The sequence below is a fragment of the Zootoca vivipara genome, chromosome 3, assembly GCF_963506605.1.
Source record: "Zootoca vivipara chromosome 3, rZooViv1.1, whole genome shotgun sequence".
Lineage (NCBI taxonomy): Eukaryota > Metazoa > Chordata > Lepidosauria > Squamata > Lacertidae > Zootoca > Zootoca vivipara.
The window spans coordinates 733348-751385 of NC_083278.1; the positions used below are offsets into that span (position 1 = coordinate 733348).

At 44.0% G+C, this 18038-nt stretch overlaps 1 protein-coding gene across 4 annotated transcripts in view; it reads left to right on the top strand.

The window, feature by feature from the left end:
- Positions 1-18038, top strand: part of PKHD1 (PKHD1 ciliary IPT domain containing fibrocystin/polyductin) — a 248505-nt gene that overhangs the window by 208714 nt on the left and 21753 nt on the right. For all 4 annotated transcript variants that reach the window (XM_060272305.1, XM_035110412.2, XM_060272303.1 and 1 more), the window contains one exon: positions 9351-10350. In XM_060272305.1, coding sequence (XP_060128288.1) covers positions 9351-10350 — 1000 coding nt within the window. The remainder of the gene's footprint in view (positions 1-9350; positions 10351-18038) is intronic.

An 18038-nucleotide genomic window follows, 5' to 3' on the forward strand; every position in this document is an offset into this window, starting at 1 on the left:
CCCCCCCCCATAATGAGCCCTTTCCTCTTCCATTTCTCTTGCAAAGCAGGGCAAGGCACTTGTGGTGGGTACACACTCCTGCTAACTGTTATGATGTTTGCTGTCAATTTCATTTATTTATGCAACTGCTGTGGAAGCGCCCCAGGCGGAGAAGCAGCCATGAAAGATTTCAGAGTCCTGGTGTGGGGTCATGAAAGGGAAAGAAAGGGAATGACGTCGGGGCGGGGGAGTCCACTGGTTATGAGAAAGGAACTGACACAGGAAATGGTCACATATGGCACAGATTTATTGTGTCCGGGGCTTCCCATTCAAATCCCATTATATCCACAGCTCAGAGCAGCGCTTGGCACAACCCACATTTCTTTTCAGATCTGGCATCCAATGAAATCAGAGCTTCATTCTGAAAAAAAGAAAAGAGGAAAGGAAAATTGTGATGTGTTTATCGTGCCATGGCAGGAAAGCCAAGGGTTGGTATTGTGTTTGAAAAGAATGCTGTTTTTGCTTTCTCTTGTATAGGGTCAATAGTCAGAAAGGACTGGGGGCAGTTGTGTGTTTGCATGTAGAAATAGGCCTGTGGGCTCGTACGTTCAGCTAATACAGAAATAACCCAAGAGGAAATAGGCCCTTAAAAGCATATAGTGCAGAGAAGATAAAGACTGCTGTTTTCACAGCGGAGAGCTGTGTTATTTGCTGTGAAATCGGTAAGGACCAGTTGCGTTGCCGCAAGTGTTTTTAATAGGGCTGCAGGTTTAACAAAATGATTATGATATTATGTAAGTGCTTTAATTTGTGAAACAGAGAGAGCAAATACTTGCAGTATAGGTTTATTCAAACTAAGTGGTGGAGCTAACTAAGTGGTGGAGCTCATATCTCTGCCTCCCAGTAAATTGTGTCACATTCATCCCACATATTCTGCTGCAGCTTGGTATGCTCTCACATAGACCCATATTTGCCGTACCCCCTCTCAGGCCCCACCCATTATTCATCTTGTCATGTCACACCTATCAATTCTCTGACTGACATTTTAATGCTGGTGGTCCACAGAGCACACGCGGATGGTTGCAGGGCTGGAAGTTGGAGTATTATACTAGAACACCATAAGAAAATCTGCAGGCAGCTTTCTTGGTCTCCCGCATACACAAATGCCACTGATATCATTGTAGAGTGGAGCCGTTTTATTTATCCCTCCTATCTTTTTGTGTGTGAGGACAATACCCTGATCTCTCTTCACAGTGGAACTTCGGTTTACGAACACCTCGGTTTACGAATTTTCGGTTTACGAACGCCGCAGACCCATCTGGAACGAATTACTTCACTTTCCATTACTTTCAATGGGAAAGTTCGCTTCAGTTTATGAACGCTTCAGTTTATGAACAGACTTCCGGAACCAATTGTGTTCATAAACCGAGGTACCACTGTATTTATTTTAAGGTGGGCGATCAACAGGCATTGATAACTACAGTGCTTTATTATAGGCCATCCTATCCCTTCCTTCACCCCTCCCCCACCCCTGACCTTTCCAGATGAGTTGCAACTTTTATCACCCAGATACAGTGGTATTTCTGGTTATGAACTTAATTCATTCCGGAGGTCCGTTCTTAGCTTGAAACCGTTCTTAACCTGAGATACCACTTTAGCTATGGGGCCTCCCGCTGCCGCTGCACTGCTGGCATGCGATTTCTGTTCTCATCCTGAAGCAAAGTTCTTAACCCGAGGTACTACTTCCGAGTTACAGAGTCTATAACCTGAAGTGTTTATAATCCGAGGTACCACTGTTCCTACCTTTAAATCCCTTTCCATTGCCTTCTGCTGCTGGATGTCTTTTGATAGTCAACAGCTTTCATTCCAAATACAGTGGTACCTCAGTTTATGAACACAATTGGTTCCGGAAGTCTGTTCATAAACTGAAGCGAACTTTCCCATTGAAAGTAATGGAAAGTGGATTAATCTGTTCCAAACGGGTCCGCGGAGTACTCAACCTGAAGCGTACTTAACCCGAAGCATGGGTGTAATTGATTCCGGAAGTCTGTTCATAAACTGAAGCGAACTTTCCCATTGAAAGTAATGGAAAGTGAATTAATCCGTTCCAGATGGGTCCACGGCGTTCGTAAACCGAAAATTCATAAACCGAGGTGTTCATAAACCGAGGTTCCATTGTACAGGCATATCTCTTCTCCTGTAACAGATTCTAACTGGTTATTTGTGGCAATTGATTTTGTGTTTCTAGGGTGCCTATAAGAACGGTACGTAAAACAAAAAAATTAAAACTCAGGCCCTACAATCTGTATAAGGCAACACACACCAGGGAAAGAAAGCAGCAGGGAAAGGGAGATACAGTCATACCTTGGTTCTCGAACGCCTTGTGACTTGAATGTTTTGGCTCCCGAACACTGCAAACACGGAAGTGAGTGTTCCGGTTTGCAAACGTTTTTTGGAAGCCGAACGTCCGACATGGCTTCTGATTGAGTGCAGGAAGCTCCTGCAGCCAGTTGGAAGCCGCACCTTGGTTTTTGAATGTTTCAGAAATCGAACGGACTTCCAGAATGCATTCCGTTCGAGAACCAAGGTACAACTGTATGTGGGATTCCTTAAATGCCAGTGCAAAGGCAAGTTTTCCTTCTCCTATTTACATGTACCATCAGAAGGAGCCCAACAATTGCCAGGTGGTGAGATGTTCCACCAGCAGAAAACAAAGAGGGAGACAAGGTGCAGTTGGGAAATGGAGGGTATAATGTTGGTTCCAAATAGGGGAGTATAAAGCTGGGCAGGGGCTGTAGCTCAGTGGTAGAACATCTGCTTTGCATGCAAAGGCTCCAGGTTCAATCCCTGGCATTTCCTGGTACAGCTGGGAAAGATCTGTGCCCCAAACCCTGGAGGGCCAATTCTAGTCTGTTTAGAGAGGACCAAGTGAAAGGGCCAATGGTCTGACCCAATATAATTCAACTTCCCAAGTTTCTTATAGACACGTCACTTGCAGGCTAAGCAAAGCAATTACTACTGTTGAAATAAGACCAGCCAGAAAGCAAAATGAAGTGGAAAGAAAATTCCAAGAGTGGAGACTTGCTCCTGTGTGTAATAGGAATTTTAATCCCAGAATCCAGAGGTTTTCAACCTTTTTGAGTCCACAGCTCCCTTGACCAACTCCATTCTTTCTGCGGCACCCCTGTGGGGGTCAGGAGCCCAGTTGGGTCACCCCTTGCCTGCAGAGCTGGCAGCCCCTCACTCCTTTTTGGAACACCTTCCCTTGTGGAGTATTCCCTCGCAGGGGAGTACCCAGGATCAAAACTAGGGGGGGGGAGCCATGGTCGTTCAGGTTCTGACATTTCAGCACGGAAAAGGCGAATGAAACCACAATTTTAAGAAAATTATATATAATTATAGCAGTGCTTTATTACAGTAGTTATTACAATTATTTGCTTGGATTTTTTTTTAATTCTAGTTACATGTCTTATACTAATATCATTTTTCTTGGGTTTGAAGAAAACTTGTTCAAAACATTCATTTCAATCCAGTCCTGATTTTCCTTGAAGAATTTCCAATGGACGCTCCTCAAACACAACCCAGTCAGTCTGTCCTCTCCCATTGCACTTCTGACCCAGGTCTTTACCCTTTAAAATTTAATTTTCTACAGAAATTTCTTAACTTACCTTTTTGGAACCAGTTTCTTATATTCATGTAGGCAGCCTCGATGTCTTCTAAATGTAAATAAGAAGGTAAACTAATAGCGGGCGGCTCAGTTTAGCGGCGGGCGGCTCAGTTTAGTGACGCGGAAATCACTAGGCCCCTCTAGAAGAGTCCCTCTTCTCTCTGCTAGAGCCCGCACTATCAATGAAGGTGAATCCCAATGGCTGGCTGACATAGATTCCTCTACTAGTTGCTAGTTGGCTCTAGATACTTCTCGGTTTTTACACCATTTCAGTGTGGTAAACAACTGATTATTCGCCATCGCCCTACCTAATTTTGTTTCAGTTCATCACTTTATAACCATTTAATTTTTATTTATTTTTTGCTTCTGGGGGAGGCAGCTGCCCCCCTGCCCCTCGCTGGGTACGCCCATGTTCCCTCGGGCTCTCCTCTCTCATTGGGAGTCCTCTGGGCAGCCCCTGCTGCTGCCCCTGGTCTCTGAACTGCCCCCCCCCAAAGAGAGGTGCCTCCTCACACTGCCCCACAGAGGGAAGTGGATACCCCCAGCTTTAGTGGCCCAGCGGAGACTGGCCAATGGTGAACTTGAGGCCAGTACCTTACCTTGGGACACAGCAGCAGGCACTCAGCTCCCAGGCAGGCCTTGCACACAGCAAGCACAAGAAAGGCCAGCACAGTGCCTGCCTGCCTGCCTGCCCAGCCTCCCACTAGTCTGTCCATTCCCAACAGCAAGGGCTGGTGGACTGGCTGGCTGGGTTCCCTCATCCGCTTGCTTGCTTACTCCAAGGCTGCCCCTGCTGCTGGCAACCAGCACCCCCTGGCCAGCCCCAGAGGCACCATTCACCTGGGGAGCTTGTGGCCAGGGCTGCTGCAACAAACAGCTGCGTAAGCCTTCGGGAGACAGAGATGCGAGAGGGCATCCGAGGAGGGAGGAGAGGAAAGGGAAAGAGGCCAGCGTTGCCCATGGAGCCCCTGGCCATCATTCAAGGCACCCCAGGGTGTCACAGCACACTGGTTGAAAACCATTGCCATAATCATTAGACTGCTACATTTACCCCATGTTAACATACAAGCCACAAATAGTGAGAGCTTTTCTTTCTCTCAGCAAATAAGAGGTTTCTGCCAAGACTGAGTACTCCTTCCCGGCACCTCTGCCTTCTTGGCCTTGTGAAGGGACTCCAGTCCCACTTTTGGAACCTCCGTGACACTCCTAGGAGGAATGTGTGCTTCTGGACACGGAGCCTTCTCCCCAGGCTCCTCAGGCACATTGGTTTGCATGCAGATTTAGTCTGGACGTATTGGATATAGTCTTGGATTTGCTTCCATACATGCCCATTTATCTCCCTTATGAAAATTTAGAAATAATTGCTACAATTTGAACAGAATTTAAATTCATTGTGGTGAGGAAGGTTGTGACTAGGTATTAAACTGAGATACTGAAATGCTGAGGTCTGAATTAAATATTGCATGCAAACCCATCTCACATCATTCCAGTGACCACCCACTCACTTCAATTAGCTGCAGGAGGGACAATACCGCAAGGGAAGGTAGGCAGTGTGAACATTGAAATTCCAAAAATGAGGAGTGCTAAAAAAATTGTAACATGACTTGGGAATTCGAAAGATATTTTGGTTAAATTACTATAATTTAGTTTTGCTTGGTAGGTAGAATGTGTGTAAAACTGCATAGAAATAATTAAAAATGATTCTCAAGTACTTCTTCTTCTTCTTCTTCTTCTTCTTCTTCTTCTTCTTCTTCTTCTTCTTCTTCTTCTTCCTCCTCCTCCTCCTCCTCCTCCTCCTCCTGTTGTTGTTGTTGTTGTTAAGCATTACCTGACATTTTTCAGAATGTAAAATTAAAAGTTCTTTGGTTTTCTGAAATCAGTTTACAGTATGTCCTTCTTCAACAAACAGATTTCCCAACCCTAAATGTTGTCCAATCACAAAAAATAATAGCGGATTTGAATTCCTCACACCTGAAACCACATTTTAAAAATTGATTACTGAAGAAATGTGCAAAAATTAAGTTTCATCCTCTGAAATGACATGACCCAGTGGCAAGGGTGGGGATTTTTAACCTTTCCCCTTCAAGATGCTTCTTTACTCCACACACACACACACACACCCTACAGTATTTGCTTCTTCTCTCACACAAGCTCATACGGCAAGTTCTCACAAGGTAGTTTATGAGGTGGCGGGAATCTTAACATGTTGTCCACTGAATTATTTGTCATCCTTACTTCTGGGGGACTATGGTTTATGGAGTACTGTATAGTTTGCCCAGGGCCACTAGGCTACAGTGAGTAAATAGTGTGCCATTAATTATGTCCCCACTTTTAGCTTTTAACATGGTGGCCGCATTTATATTTGCATTAGAAATAAGTGACTAGCAAACGTAGGCAGATGGAAACAACATTGCTTGGCATTTATTTTACTTTGATAAAATACATATTAGAGAAACATGATGAGCCCTCTTTGTTTTAGTCAAATGCTCCCGGATTTTTCCTTACAAGTATGCAATGTGAAATCTATCATAAACCGGGGAAGAAATTAGTAGAAGGAAATGGTGATGCTAACCTAAAGGGGGAAATCATTAATGTTGATGTATTTCATTCAATTTTAAATGTAGAACTTTTGAGGGCATTGGTGAGGGACTGAAAAAGTCTCCGTGCCTTTAAGTAAAACATCCATTTTTATTATTATAAAAAACCCACTTTAAAAAACTTCCCTTTTGGTCCATTTTCTAAATAAAGGATGCAAGTTGTGTGGGGTGTTTTTTTTTTCTTAAGCAAAGAGGCCCCCAACGGCATATTTTTCTTTTCAAATGTGAAATGAGGTGGAAAATCCTCATTTCACGACAGGAAGGACAAATATTGACACAAAGTTAATATTTGTCAGAAACCCTGCAAGCAACCTGAGTGTTTGGAAAGAAGTAAATTAAATAAAATAACAAATTTGGTGTGGAGCCCTATTTTAGAATTTGTGAAAAAAAGAGAGAGAAATTAATGCGAAAAGGATTGTACAAAAAGAGAGCGCACACAAACTTCCACTTTGCTGCCCTCGAATACCCAATAGGCTACTGTGTAACACATGCATGTGCACATCCGATGCCAGGATCGCACCATACAGGGTGCTCAGTGTCTCGTGTTGGTGCATAAACACAACAGCCCCACACATAAGTGTTTTTTTTTAAAAAAAAAAAAAATCTGTTCCACGTACAATTAGTTTTACCTCATGCACTCGCCACCTTCTTGGCTTTTCTGACTTTTTGTGCCGCACATGCACACCCCAATCTTTGCGAACCCCAATTCTCTCCTCCCCTCACTTTTGCACATGAAACGTATAACCCGTTTAACTTAATTTTAGCCATTTAGAAGGAAGGCTTCTGGAATTTATCACTGTTATTGTTCATCTCGAATGTAAATAGCACATGTCACCTCAATACTCAGTGGTCAATCAGTATTTATTAAGCCCCGTCCACTCTGGCCTTTTTCTCCAAGGAGAGCCGCAGGGCAGATTAGACGCTGCCCCTGACATGGTGTGTCACTGATCTATTTGTGTTGATTATGAGAGTCAGCTGTGAGCAGACCTCTTCCCCCCCCTCCCCTCCCAGCCCCGCTTACAAGCACCCCTGCTTGGATTTTCATGAGGAAATAATCAGATTAGGCCTTCAGCAGCGAGTTCATACGGAGTTCTCTTTTCTCCGACGTGCTGCTAACTGAATAAACGTGTTTTGTGGTAAATTGTAAATGACATTATGATTACCAAGGCCAGCGTGGGTTCCATTTTAAAAGTGATCGAAATGGCTGGCTGCAGAAATTGTGACTGGCAGATAAGGCGATTCTGAAAGGAGGGAGGACGGAGGACAGAGGAAGGGACCAACCAGGATTCTAGCAACCTCTTTGCAGAAGAATGCAAATCCTAGCAAATGACAGAATAGGAACGAGAAATGCAAAAGAGGGTTGATCACTGGGAGGGGAACGGTTGACTCAGCTGTATTGCAGGGCATCAAATGAGGAAGTCTGCAGCAGTTCTGCAGCTAGTGAACCATAGAATCTTAGAGCTGGAAGGGACCCCGAGGGTCATCTAGTCCAACCCCCTGCAATGCAAGAATCTCAACTAAAGCGTCCATGACTGATGGCCAGCCAGCCCCTGCTTGAAAACCTCCAAGGAAGGAGAGTCCACAGCTTCCTGGGGGAGGAGGTTCCACTGTCAAACAGCTATTATTACTGTCAGAAAGCTGTTCCTGGCGTTTAGTCTGAATCTCCTTCCTTGTAACTTGCAGCCATTGGTTTGAGTCCTACCCTCCAGAGCAGAAGAAACAAGCATGCTCCCTTCTCCATGTGACAGCGCTTGAGATATTTGAGGATGGCTATCCTATCTCCTCTCATTCTCCTCTTTTCCAGGCTAAACACACTCAACAGTTCGTCATAAACCTTCAATCATACTCTCAATCATACAGATCGCCCTCTTATGCACATGTTCCAGATTTAAATTGTTGTGCCCAGAACTAGACACAGTGATTTGCGTGTCCAGAAAGGCCTCCAGATTTAGAGTTTTCTCTCCTTGGTACTATCCTAATTATCCTATGTTCATTCCTGTGCTCTCTGTTGTGTATATGTGCAAGCACACACACACACTCCCTGATGGCCAACATTCTGGGGGCACTAAAAAAAATATCATCACAAATGGATGCAAAATATGAAGAACTCAATTGAACACTGAGAAACTGAGACATTGGCATATTCTCCCATCCCTACACAGTGGAAAGGTTAGGCCAGTCTGCACGAGCCCCCACTGGTAGAAAAACTACCCCTATTAGAACTTAATCCATTTTTTAAAAAAAAGAGTTTTAACTCCTCCTTACCACCTCTGCCATATAATGCTTTTTCTGGAAAATGTAGTTCGTTGCTTTAGTAATACTGAGAACATCAGATAAGCAATTGGTTGTAGGCCATTGTTCATCCTTAAAGGAATTATCACACATTTGATTCTTTTTATGGCACCTTTTAAATATTTGGGGACTGCTATAATAACCTCCTCCTTCAGTGAATTTCTTTTCTGGAATGAGATAGCTCAGCTTTGTCCTCCAGACAGGGGAGTCTCAAGCAGGTCGCGCGCCCTGGCGCTGAGGGGCGGAGATCGCTCTGGCGCCCCAGCAGGGCGCAGCATGGTTTACGCACGGCGCCCTGCCTACAGGCCCGGTGCACTGTGCCACTGGGGGTCTATCTAGAGCCGGCCCTGCCTCCAGATGAAATCTACTGAAAAACCATCTCTTTTTTTTGTTGCTCCAGTCAGAACCTTCAGTGATCTAAGGCTTCATTGGTACATCTGTAGGCATCAGCTTTCTGCATTAGTGCCAACTCAATCAGCAATCTTTGTCTAATCACATTAATGTAATGCAATTATGCATTTTATTACTTTGAAATGAATAAAGGATTCAATCTAAAAAGTGCATTTTCTTTTTTGAAAACAGCATCCAGTTTTACTCTTTAATTTTCCTTGTCATTTGGAGCAGGCACATATTTTCCCCGCCCTCACATCTGGTCTCCCAATCACACCGTCGATGAAAGCTAATAATGTAGTCGTACAATTGTTTACCTCTTCAGAGACTGTGTTAAGAGAAATGTCTGTCACATATTACAAGTCTTGCGACAAAATTACAAGTGTTGGCAAGTCTGTGTTGATGATGTATTATTTATTTAACAGGCATTTACAGAGAAGACAGAAAGTGCATCTACAAACCGTCATCAAATGTGTATTTCTGTAGAGAAGCAAACTATGCAGTGGTGGTTTTAGAAAGTACAGATACAGAAGCCAGTCACTGGAAGCTCTCTCCACCCGTGATGGTGACCGACACCTTCATTGATACCTTCAGCGAAGCCACTTCACGGGGATCCTGCTGTGCCACAGAGCATTCATCAACATTTTACTCAATATTGCCATTGAGCAAGCTCTCAAAAATTTGTTTCAATGGTCCGGTGCCTTGGTCGCTAAGACTCTACTTAAACAGTGGTCACAACGCTACAAGGATTCTCTTAGCTATCTTTTATGATCAGCCACGAAGCTTCCGTGTTTTTGTTAAAGGGAACTATATGCCACCAGTTTTGTTGTTTCCCAGACCTTCATTGGCAAATGCTGCGACGGGAACCAATTACTTCAGTTTTCATGAGAATCTTCTGTATGTTGCCATTCATTGGGATGAACCTATTGAAATACACACATACAATTCTCTTCATGTTGCTTTCACTATAGCAGAGGCCGAGGCAGTGGTGATTCAAAGGCTGACTATTTTTTTACAGATTGGGCGGGACCAAGTCAGAACAGTCCTCAACACATCTGGAAGTGAGAGCACCTTAAATACCATAGCAGACAATGCGACAAAGAGGAAATACCAGTGCCCCCCTATGAAGTCATGTGCATTCATTCATCATAGAGCTAGCCAGCAGAAAACTCAAACAGGTTCAGCAACCTTTGGGGGCTTGCTGCCACCCGATTCATTCACTGGTTTGAGAGTGCTGATCCTTGAAATAAGTGATCCAAGGTACAAGCCTGCCTCCTCATTTTCAGGTGACAGGTTGACAAGTTTAGCCAATGCTCTTATCAATGCCCAACAGACTGGTGAACTTCAGCATGCCCTCAAAATACCAGTTGATACCCTAGTGGTGATGGTGTCTGCCACTTCAGTTCCGGCGGAGGGAAGTTCCAGGTAAGTGAACTTCATGTAAAATAGTAATGTTGTAAATGCTATGTAAAAAGCACTTTTCATTGCCTGTCAATGTCGTCAGTGGTGAGGGATGATCTGAAGGGCACCAGGTGGGGGGAGCCTGTCAAGAGTGGCTGACACAGAAGCACTTACGGCAGGCATCCCCAAACTGCGGCCCTCCAGATGTTTTGGCCTACAACTCCCATGATCCCTAGCTAAGAGGACCAGTGGTCAGGGATGATGGGAATTATAGTCCAAAACATCTGGAGGGCCGAAGTCTGGGGATGCCTGACTTACGGGGTCAGCAAACTTTTTCAGCAGGGGGCTGCTCCACTGTCCCTCAGACCTTTTGGGGGCTGGACTATATTTTTTTGGGGGGGGGGAAATGAACAAATTCCTATGCCCCACAAATACCCCAGAGATGCATATTAAATAAAAAGCACACATTCTACTCATGTAAAAACACCAGGCAGGCCCCACAAATAACCCAGAGATGCATTTTAAATAAAAGGACACATTCTACTCATGTAAAAACACGCTGATTCCCGGACTGTCTGCGGGCTGGATTTAGAAGGCGAATGTTCCGGATCCAGCCTCCGGGCCTTAGTATGCCTACCCATGACTTAGACCAAAGGCTTACTCTTCTGTACCCTTCATTCACTGAAACAAGTGGTACAACAACCATCACTTTCAAATTATGGCCAAGATTGGTTTGAGTCAGTGAGCCCAAACCACTCATCCAACTCTGGCTACGTTATTTGAACAGCCCTATGGGGGCACTTTTTGTTTATAAAAGCATATACAGCTTATCAAACTGTGTGTACAACAATTATAGCTACAATGGCAATGAAATTGCAAATCACCAGCAAATTATAACACACACACACACACACACACACACACACACACCCCACACACCCATTAATTGTCTGTATAAACTAGGTGGCATGGAAAAGTTTTCAGCACATGGGGCCACACTGAGAAGTCCTGCCCCATATGTCACATATGCTGGGGGCATGACTGGGGAACAGCGCATAAGTATTTGCAAAGGGCTTAGATGCTTCTCTCTCACCACTCCCAATTATACTTTTAATGAGGAAAAGGGATTTGAGAAATATGGCCATGTCAGAAATGAGAGAGTTTACACTAGCCTTCCTGTACAGTAAGTCGCCGCTCCCTGACTTCAGTCTGAAGTGCAATTATCACCTTTTCATAGACAAGGCACAAAGAGACTGTCAGGAACACCGATAGTTAAATAAGCTGCTTACTTTAAAATGGTTGATTACTTGGAATTTTACTTCAGGGTTGGACATATCTCAGGCATTGTGCAATTAAATACATCAAATTCTAACCTGTGTATACTTTCCTGAAAGTAAACCCCCTTCAACACAGTAGGGATTGACTTCTCAGCAAACATGCATAGGATTATGCTGCTGGTTTATTATTGGCACTAAACAATACATCATCTTGCTACACTTTTGGCTGTCCATTGCTAATTTGGGTTCAATTACTTCATACCAGTGCACAAGAATTAAAGGGTTTGATTCCCACATTACTGATTCCCCCCTGGTACGCCATCACCCTGAAGCTGTGCTCTGCTTTTAATATCTACTGTCCATAGCAAACCTATCTAAAAGGCCTTTATAACTCAACGCTGTCACTTTATGCCCGAGAGCAATGGAAACCCATTTATCTCACTAGGGTGAGACCTGTAAATACAAGACCCACAGAATGAAAATTAACATATTTCTCCCACTGTGACGGCTGCCACAGCAGCATCAATGCAAGCAATGGTTCTGAGCTAGCTATCTGATTCTATAGCAGCTGCTGGAATGACCAAGTCAGCACAAGATGGGCACAAAAGGGAGGGTCAGGAACGGGCAGGAGGTGTGGCAGCAGACCTTGAGAAATGTAGTGGGGGCAGTCCTTTGCAAGCAGGGTTTGCAGAAGGTCACACACTAGGCTTTTAATGTTTCATAGATTACTGTTTTTTATTTTTCTGTTGGAAGCCGCCCAGAGTGGCTGGGGAAACCCAGCCAGATGGGCGGGGTATAAATAAATTATTATTATTATTATTATTATTATTATTATTATTATTATTATTAGAGTAGCTCAAATTGTTCTTGGTGTCCTTGCTGAGGGGTGTGTGAAATGTTGTCTTTCCCATCTTGCCATGCACTGAACTACTAAAAACAACCTAGACCATTGAATCATAGCAGAGATTAAGGGCCCGTATATCAGGGATTAAAGGCAATCACATCATACATTCAAACAACCCTGATAAACAAAACACAGGGAAAACTGTGTGCACTTGTTTTTGCTGACTTTCTGCCTTCTACATGGCTGTTGCGAAGGCACAGAAAGAGGTATAAAATAGTCATTGCATCATGTTGTTGTTGTTGTTGTTGTTGTTGTTGTTGTTGTTTAGTCGTGTCCGACTCTTAGTGACCCCATGGACCATAGCACGCCAGGCACTCCTGTCTTGCACTGCCTCCTGCAGTTTGGTCAAACTCATGTTCGTAGCTTCGAGAAGACTGTCCAACCATCTCGTCCTCTGTCGTCGCCTTCTCCTAGTGCCCTCAATCTTTCCCAACATCAGGGTCTTTTCCAAGGATTCTTCTCTTCTCATGAGGTGGCCAAAGTCTTGGAGCCTCAGCTTCACGATCTGTCCTTCCAGGGAGCCCTTGCATCATAGACATCAAATTTTGGTTCCTTTAATCAAATTTATCTATCTTTGTTCTATGAAGGGCCATGTTTTTCTGCAACACCCCACCAATTAATACAGCTCCAAGGCTTCAACCAACATTAATCTGGTCTAATTATTGCATGTTTTAGGTACCTAAATTCTAGTAGAAAACAAAACAAGCAAACAAAAACCATTGCTCCTGCTTTCCAATGTTCTGCCCTGGAAAACAAACATGCCTAATCAAAGGCAACTCAGTCGAAGAAAATTTTAGCGCCACATTTAGCAATGAGTTTCACTGGGAATTCTAGCAGTCTCTCCCTCCCTCTCTCTTACACACACACACACACACACACACACAACTAATAGAGCAGATTCCCACCTTTCCACAACAAACAAAAAAATGCCAACATTCTGGGTCAGGACATTGCCAGCATCAGCAATGATAACCACACGCTTGAGGTAGACAATTTTGTCTACCTAGGTCACACCATAACCTGCAATTTCTCCATTGACGCTGACCTGGGCAAGTATATTGGCAAGGCAGCTATGGCAATGGCTTGCATCTCCAAAGGGTATAGAAGAATGTGATGCTAATGACCACTACCAAGATGAAGGTCTACCAGGCTTGCGTGTTGAGCACACTGCTTTATGCAAGTGAGTCACGCCTGCCAGGAGTGACTCCTCAATGCCTTTCATATGCACTGTGTCATGAAGACTTTGGGCATCATGTGGTAGGACAAAAGCATCTCCTGAAAAATATTCAAAATTCAGGCTTGGCCAGGAGGTGTTGTGTTATGAGAGCTTTCCAGGCATTTGTAAGACTGTTTCAATGCACTGAAAATCCATTTCAAGAGTCACTATGTATTAACATCAACATAAATTAAGCCTAAGAAAAGTGGGGTTTTGTCTTTGTTCATTACAACAAGTATCTGAGCTGACAGAAAATAACTACATGGTAGAGAAGAATTAGGCCCCAGAATGCGGAAGTTTTTCCACCCCATTTTTGCCATTGTCCACTGTTTTAATATAGTTTATAAACAAACAAACAAACAAACAAACACCATAGCTCATCTGCAGGAAGCACAGAAGGTGAGGGGTTAAACGACTTTAGCTGTTGGGCAGTTGGATTTTTTTTTATATACTCTCCTTTTAGCTGGAGGACCTTGCGTCCGCAGGCCATAGTCACATTATCAGCTAGAAATTGGATAACGACAGCACAGTGACAAATCCAGGTTGCTTGCAATAAGGTGTTAATCCCTTCGCTTTAATATCGAAGCAGCTTGTAATGATGTTTGGACATCACTCCAGTTTACTGACGACCCCACTGGGGTTTGCAATAGAACCGTACAAACCACCTAACAAGGTGTCAGGTGACTTCCGTCGCCAGAGCAACGGACATTGCAATCTAATCTTGCTCCCATCCCTTCTAGCTCCCAATAAGGCCCAGGTTATAGAAGTGGCCCATCGATGCTTGGTAACTGGAATCAATTAACGTTAATTCGTGCAATGCTATGATGTATTGTGATCACTTTCATTTCAGAGAAGGGGGAAGGAATTGCTATAATTCACCTAAAATGAGGTTGTCTATGGCGCTGAGGTATTAATTGGGTGTCCATATTAAATGGGAAAGGAGCACAGCAGTGAAGGGAAAGTGGATGAGTGACTCTCTTGGCTGCTATTGACCTATCAGAAGAAGACAGTGCCCTTTTCCTTTGCTTTTATCTATTACAGTTTTCCCTATTGCGTGTCAAGTTGATGTATTATAAAAAATTCATTTGGTGACCTTTCACCCCCTTTGCAGATTAAACAATTTCACCGGGATGGCATCATTAAGAGGGCCTTGCATTTAATGATGATTTCTCTAAAAGGCCACGGAGATTCGATTTTAAGCTAACAGATTTATTGCACTATTATAACATATCGTAAAAAACTCTACCACCTACAGTCTAGTTTTAGGATAGAAGCTGTTAAGAGTTTATAGGGAGCTTAAAGTGGTATTACCTTGGGATATGCTGAAACAGCCTGTCTGCAGGGTCTGTCCTGCAACACAAGGCTGTTTACTTTTCTCCGGATACTGTTCCCCAGGTGCTAAACTTAAGAAGTGAATCAGAGGACTGCCTAGTTTCGGTCCTTAACCATTCACAGTTCAGGTAAGGAAAGGGTCGAATATTTATGGTTATAATTAATAATGTAAGCCTTGGTTTCATTAATCTCCACAATATATAGTGTGGTTGAAACGTGGTGCTTGGGGGCTGTAGAAAGGACCTGCTGGTTGCTATTGGCAACCATAGGGCACCCACAGAAATGTCAGAAAACTCTTGGGAGTCAGAGGTAGGGAAAATTTTTTACTAGGAGAGCTGAGCCATTTGTGACACAGTATAGAAAAGCTCAGTAGCCTAGGGGAAATTTCTAAGCAACAATGCAGATGCTGTTACCCACCAGACTGGTGGGGCTGCTAAGAAGTCACAGGTCTTGGCCAATGGCAGGGCCTGGCTTTCTCACCAACTTCCTTTGCAAAGGTACTTTTAAGCATGGCTGTTTCACTAAGAGTTTAACACCTGCAGTACAGTAACTAAGCTGAGAGGTGTTTTACTTTGTTGCAATTGCTGGGAGAAAAGTTGTGCTCTTTTCACCTGTTCCGGTTTTCTCCTCCTTTGCAAAGAAACAGTTGGCATTTCAAACACTGCATAACAGGTATCCTTTGTATCAACAGTACAAAGTATAATCAGCCTGTTCTCACAGTAGCCAAACAAATGCACACACAGAATTTTTAAAGCTAAAGAAAAACAGGAATGCAAAACCTCAGTACTTCTCTCAAACCTAGACACACACAGAGACCCTACAGTGCTCAGAATTGTGGTGCACACAAAAACCACCCACAATGTCTTCTCCCAGTCCCCCTCTGCTATTCATAAAACTAACTGTAAATGATTAAGCTCCTTTGTATTTTACCAACAGATCTGTACAGCTTTCTTCCCTTACACACATCCTATTTTGGCACAAGGGTCTGCTCTCCTGTGGATCTCAGTATGTTCAGCCAGTCTGTGTTTGTGATCCCCTGTTGCATAACCTCCTTCTAGTTTCCCCACAGGGCCCGCTCTTCCTGGGTGTTGTGAACTTCCCCATTTCTCCTTAAGGGAACTGACAAGCTAACCTGCTTACCTCCTGATATTGCTCAGCAGGAAAGCAGCAATCCTGCATGTTCTTTTAGCAGTGCTACAGGGAGGAATGTTCAGGTTCCCATGAGCCAAAACGTTGGGCAGAGTGGCAATACATTCTGCCTTTGAAGGGAGCATTTTCTTTCCAGTTATTTTAGACATTGACAATGTCCTGCAGGAAAGCTAGTTCTTTCCGCTATTTAGCAAGCAAGGTTTAACTTGGGAGCAAAATATGTAGAAAAAGCATAAAAAGGTAAAGGACCCCTGACAGTTAAGTCCAGTGCGAATGACTCTGGGGTTGCGGCGCTCATCTCACTTTACTGGCCGAGGGAGCCGGTGTTTGTCCGCAGACAGTTTTTCCGGGTCATGTGGCCAGCATGACTAAGCCACTTCTGGTGAACCAGAGCAGCACACGGAAACTCTGTTTACCTTCCCGCTGCAGCGGTCCCTATTTATCTACTTGCACTTTGACATGCTTTTGAACTGCTAGGTTGGCAGGAGCTGGGACTGAGCAATGACATCAAATTGGGAGGGGTGGCTAATACCCCAGAGGACAGGATCACATTTCAAAATGACCTTAACAGATTAGACAACTGGGCCAAAGCAAACAAGATGAATTTTAACAGGGAGAAATGTAAAGTACTACACTTGGGCAAAAATAAAAATGAAAGGCACAAATACAGGATGGGTGACACCTGGCTTGAGAGCAGTACATGTGAATTTTAACAGGGAGAAATGTAAAGTACTACACTTGGGCAAAAATAAAAATGAAAGGCACAAATACAGGATGGGTGACACCTGGCTTGAGAGCAGTACATGTAAAAATGATCTAGGAGTCTTGGTAGACCACAAACTTGACATGAGTCAATAGTGTGATGCAGCAGCTAAAAATCCCAATGCAATTCTGGGCTGCATCAATAGGAGTATAGCATCTAGATCAAGGGAAGTAATAGTACCACTGTATTCTGCTCTGGTCAGACCTCACCTGGAGTACTGTGTCCAGTTCTGGGCACCACAGTTCAAGAAGGATACTGACAAGCTGGAACGTGTCCAGAGGAGGGCAACCAAAATGGTCAAAGGCCTGGAAACGATGCCCTATGAGGAACAGCTTGGGGAGCTGGGTATGTTTAGCCTGGAGAAGAGAAGGTTAAGGGGTGATATGATACCGGTAGCCATGTTCAAATATATAAAAGGATGTCATATAGAGGAGGGAGAAAGGTTGTTTTCTGCTGCTCCAGAGAAGCGGAAACGGAGCAATGGATTCAAACCACAAGAAAGAAGATTCCACCTAAACATTAGGAAGAACTTCCTGACAGTAAGAGCTGTTCGGCAGTGGAATTTGCTACCTAGGAGTGTGGTGGAGTCTCCTTCTTTGGAGGTCTTTAAGCAGAGGCTTGACAGCTATCTGTCAAGAATGCTTTGATGGTGTTTCCTGCTCGGCAGGGGGTTGGACTGGATGGCCCTTGTGGTCTCTTCCAACTCTATGATTCTATTATTCTAACGGGAGCTCACCCTGTCGTGGGGATTCGAACCACTGACCTTCTGATCAGCAACCCCTAGGCTCAGTGGTTTAGACCACGGCGCCATCCACGACCCTAGAAAAAGCATACACACACGCATATCACAGTGGAACGGTCTCCCTCACGAGGTGGCAGACTCTTCTCCATTGGGTGCTTTTTTAAGCAGAGGTTGGATGGCCATCTGTCATGGATGCTTTAGTTAAGATTTCTGCATTAAAGACAGTTGGACTAGATGACCCTTCCAGCTCTATGATTCTATGATGCTACGACATGGAAAAAGTAACAAAATTCTTAACACCTTAGCAACAAAATTCTTGTGGCACCTTA